Here is a 4,263-nt window from a genome sequence, read left to right as displayed (position 1 = left end):
GTTTTTCTCCATTGATAGTTGTTGAACGCAGCCACCATCTCGCTCAGCCGATGTTTCCGCTGAGTCTCCGATGATCAAAACCGGAAGTCAAAAAACCCGTTCAGCAAAAAACCGCTGACCGTTGAGCTCAGCGCTGAGCTTTTTTAGAGTTGTTGAACGCAGCCCTTGTAGAAGTTTTCAAACCAGAGGTTTCTAATCATAATATTAGGCTTATTATCGAAATAAAAAATATTTTCTTTTACGCGCGCGCAATCCGACGTTTTAAGAAGAATTTACAAGGAGCCTTCGGTTTCATATCGTTTTCCAACGTAGGCTTGTGTATGCCTATTTCAATTGCTACTGCGTAGGACTTTTTCCTGGGTGTTAAATCAACCCGCTTTTAATCCCAGATGTAAAGAAATGTATTACAGACAATTAGCCAATGATACGCTTCGCATTTTCTGACGTCATGGGTGCCGAGAAGAATTTTAGTCTGGAAATTCGCAGAAAAACTCGATTTCCACCATTTCGAACACTTAACCGATTTTGATGAAATTGTCTGTTCTTGCTATAAAATTTTTGCTCTTTCTAATGAATAATTAATTAGCCATAGCTAAAATTTCGTGCAACCAACACTTTAAGAATTAGTGGGTGTCGGTTCCATTCCTGGTTCTCTGGGTCGCTTTCCGTAGAGCTCTCGGACTCGAATTTCTATTTCAACTTCCTCACTTACTTACTAATACGCCCATAAGAAGAGGCTAAGCAGATACGCTTTGTTGAGAGAATTGGCTGAGTACGAAATGTGGATTTCTAATCAAAACATTGCCCCTACTAAAATTACTACAAGGAATTTTCAAAAGATTTTATACTGCCTTTAAAAATTATTATTTTATAACAATATGCTAGCCATGGCAACACCTTTGGTATAAGCCATCGAGTTACTTTTAAAGTCATTAATTCATGTGGCCGGCTTACAATGCGTAGGAGGGTGGTGCCAAGCTCCCTACACTAACTATTACCTTTCACCTCTGCAAGTATTTACGGAAAAGAGAAGCTGAAGAACTCGGGGGGAAAACCCCTCCAGCTAGTGAGTAGAGAACATGCAAACTCAAGGAGGAGTTCCAACTTTTCGCCCAGTGCCACAAATTGGGATTGAGCCTGGCTCCTTTTACTGCGATGTTAAAGCTCTAACCACACCGCTACCCCACTAGCTAGCCTTAACTAGCTCTAGTGTTATAATAAATTTCCATACACGGGATAAGGTCAACGGGTGACACGATAAATACGCTTCTCATTTTATTACGTGTGTTCCGCGTGTTTGAATAAACGATCCCGGACCTAAAACTCGGTTTAGTTGAAGAAAATAACGATATTTTATTGGCGAATTTCAAGGTCAATGCTACGACAACTTGATCTGGCTGAAAACATTTATTTAAAATTTTAAAGCAGATACAGGATAAGAATTTTGACAATTAAATTTGCGAAGGTATGTTAGAAAATTTCAAAATTTTGTAAGTAGACTAAATGGTCGACTTTCCTTTTGAATCGTTGTCTGAAGCCACAGAATCAGTAGTACTCGAATTCGAAGATGATATTTCTCGCGTTTTAGAATTATCACTCGACGTACTCGCTGAATTCAGTGTGGTCGAAGACGTCGCCGAGGTGGAGGTTGGAGTGTTCAAAGATTTGGCCGCGGGAGGACTTGCCGAAGCTTCGGACGAGGACTGAAGAGTTGATACATTTTGGGGACTCAATAAATTTATCGTGTCATTTCTTGTAGTAGCTCCGCTGGTTGTATTTGACGCTTGTCGTGGTGCGTTATTGTTACGATCACTCCCGCTCTGTCTCACGAAGTCTTCCATAATTGTTTCATTTCTCCTGGTAGCCGCGCTGGTTCGGTTTGATGGTCGCCGAGGTGCATTGCTGTTACGATCAATCTCGCTCTGGCCAGAGCCGAATAGTATGTCGATAAAGGAGAAAAGAGGAGAGAAAATATTGTCCGAGTCACCGGAAGTGTTCGAACCGGAACTAGATGTGGATGATCGAGATGAACTTGACTCGTCCTGGAATGCCGAAACGTCATTTCTTTCTGGGGGTCTCCTTCGTCCGGAACTACTTGGTGAAGTCGTTGGTCTTGCCCATTTAACTGGAGGCTGTTCTCTCAAAGTGGTATCTCTCTCGGGGGTTGACCTTTTTCTGGATCTACTTTGTTTGGCCGTTTTCATTTCCACCCGAGGCTCAGCCCGTGGCTGAGGCGAGGATGCGAAGCCCCTTGAGATAGTTGTCGATGTGTTTGGGGTTGACACCATCAGTGATGCCTCTTCAGCCGGAATTTCAGACGACAATGCACTGCGTTTATCAGCGGATCTCGTGACAACTGACAATGGACTCGAAAGTGCCTTTTTTCTAGGCCTACTTAATTCGTTCGTTGTACTTTTATCCAGAAACGGAGGCAACGAAGCATAGGGTTTGGCAGAGCCGCTTGAGTCAATCGTCGATGGGTTGGCCATTCTTCTATGTCGTTCAACCTTTGGTATCCTGAGTGGTGCCTTAGCGGGCAGGAGCTGTGAGGATAATGCATTGCGTTTGCCCCTTTTTTCAATCGTCGATGGGTTGGCCATTCTTCTATGTCGTTCAACCTTTGGTGTCCTGAATGGTGTCTTTGCGGGTGGGAGCTGTGAGGATAATGCATTGCGTTTGCCCCTTTTTTCAATTGTCAATGGGTTTGTAGTTACCATTCTTCTACGTCTTTCTGCAGTTGGTTGATGTGACGATGCAGCGCGTTTAGAATCTCTTCTAACGTGGGTCAATGGGTTTGAAGTACTAATGGCATTTCTCGTTTTTCCTAGAGCTTTCTGACGCACCTCGCTTCTTTTGGACGCCTTTTTAGATTGTACAGCGGTTTTCTTATTACCCTTTCCCGATTTGTTAGCCATATCTTTAAAAAAATTTAAACTTTTATAAAGTTAAGGAAAAACGAAACAATGAAGACGATTTGAAGCAGTACTGGTATTTTCTAATGCGACAGGAATTTACCTAACACTAAGACTAACATTTAAAAATTTTAAAAGCGCGCGCCGGCTGTTGGGAATTTCACGTGAGCCAGAGAACAGAGCTAGAAATAAAACAATAAAAAAAGTACTAAATTAAAATAAGTGGCGTCGTTAGCGTCAGGATACCTAATGTTTGTTGCGGTGACATCTGATATCAAGTAAATACTCATGGAAACGATCACGTGTATGGCGGTACTTTGTAAGATGAGCGTTAGATTTTGATAGGATAGTTCGATAATAGGGTTTCAAACTAGCCAGCGTGTTCCAACGTGGACGATAATATTTAACGGTACTGAAATTATTAATAAGGTCATTAGTCTTTAATATTATTATATAAGTTTGTCACTTTGGGCAATATTTTACAGAGAGCTAGTAACGGAGGGACGTCATCACAAGAAGAAAATCTCCCTCTAGCGAGGCGCTGTCAAAGGCTACGTGTGACGCGTTAGAAAGCGGACGCAAAACGGCAATGGAGCCCGTAATGCAGTCCGTCTTGTGAATAGGTCTCATTAAAACCTTTGCATGTGATGAAAAGGAAGTGTCATACTTATATAACAATATTACAAACTTGCGCCTATGATCTAGCGTCTGCTACAGACAAATTAAAAAATCGTAGTAAAGTTTTTTCTTAAATTAAATATAAGCAAACGTTACAAAATTTATATTAAAATTCAAGTATCATTATTTATCCTTTTAAAATTCCCTGACTTTTCCCTGACCTTTTGGAATCATTTTCAAATTCCCTGATTCTTCCCTGACCTTTTGGAAACCTTTTAAAATTCCCTGACTTTTCCCTGACCTTTTGGAAACCTTTTAAAATTCCCTGACTTTTCCAGGTTTTCCAGGTCGTGTACGAACCCTGAAATTGGCATTCGAGTAGTAATCGAAATACAATTAAAATTACCCATAATTTCCAACAGTCGACCGGTTTGGCCATGTTTGGAGCTTATCAGTACTGTACGTGTAGAATATCTAGGTTGAGACTAACAAACCGAATTAAAAAGCTAAGCCTAACATTTAAAAATTTCAAAAGACGTTGCTACGCAACGGAAAGCCGAAAGACGGATTGTAGTGGGTGAGTAAATCATGGACCAAGTAGGCCTATCTAAAGGGACTCACTATTTAGGCTTTAAAAAGCACGCGTTAATACTCGGAATAGGACAATCACGGCTAATTTTAGTTCAATGTGGACAAACTTGGCGTCGCTGAAGTCGATTTCCGGCGCAGTCTC

General features: G+C 41.3%; 1 protein-coding gene across 1 annotated transcript; it reads right to left on the bottom strand.

Moving 5' to 3' along the window:
• Nucleotides 1-1,392: 1,392 nt before the first annotated feature.
• Nucleotides 1,393-3,078, bottom strand: LOC149952501 (uncharacterized). Its single transcript, XM_090170177.1, has 2 exons — nt 2,715-3,078; nt 1,393-2,654 (listed from the first exon to the last, which is right to left on the bottom strand). Exons 1-2 carry the CDS (start codon nt 2,913-2,915, stop codon nt 1,500-1,502), a joined length of 1,356 nt encoding a protein of 451 aa, XP_090026303.1. The 5' UTR covers nt 2,916-3,078; the 3' UTR covers nt 1,393-1,499.
• Between the last annotated feature and the right edge of the window lie 1,185 nt (nt 3,079-4,263).

Source organism: Leiobunum rupestre, chromosome 3, assembly GCF_980474605.1.
Source record: "Leiobunum rupestre chromosome 3, qqLeiRupe1.1.hap1, whole genome shotgun sequence".
NCBI lineage: Eukaryota > Metazoa > Arthropoda > Arachnida > Opiliones > Sclerosomatidae > Leiobunum > Leiobunum rupestre.
The sequence above is the reverse complement of the archived record's forward strand: the minus strand, read 5'-3'. Positions and strand labels throughout refer to the sequence as shown.

Bases quoted from the DNA above. Each gene is read 5' to 3' on its own strand.
- LOC149952501 (XM_090170177.1), bottom strand. From the start codon at position 2,915: ATGGCTAACAAATCGGGAAAGGGTAATAAGAAAACCGCTGTACAATCT. The intron at 2,655-2,714 runs GTAACTACAAAC...TTATCCTCACAG, and splicing joins CAGAAAGACGTAGAAGAATG to CTCCCACCCGCAAAGACACC.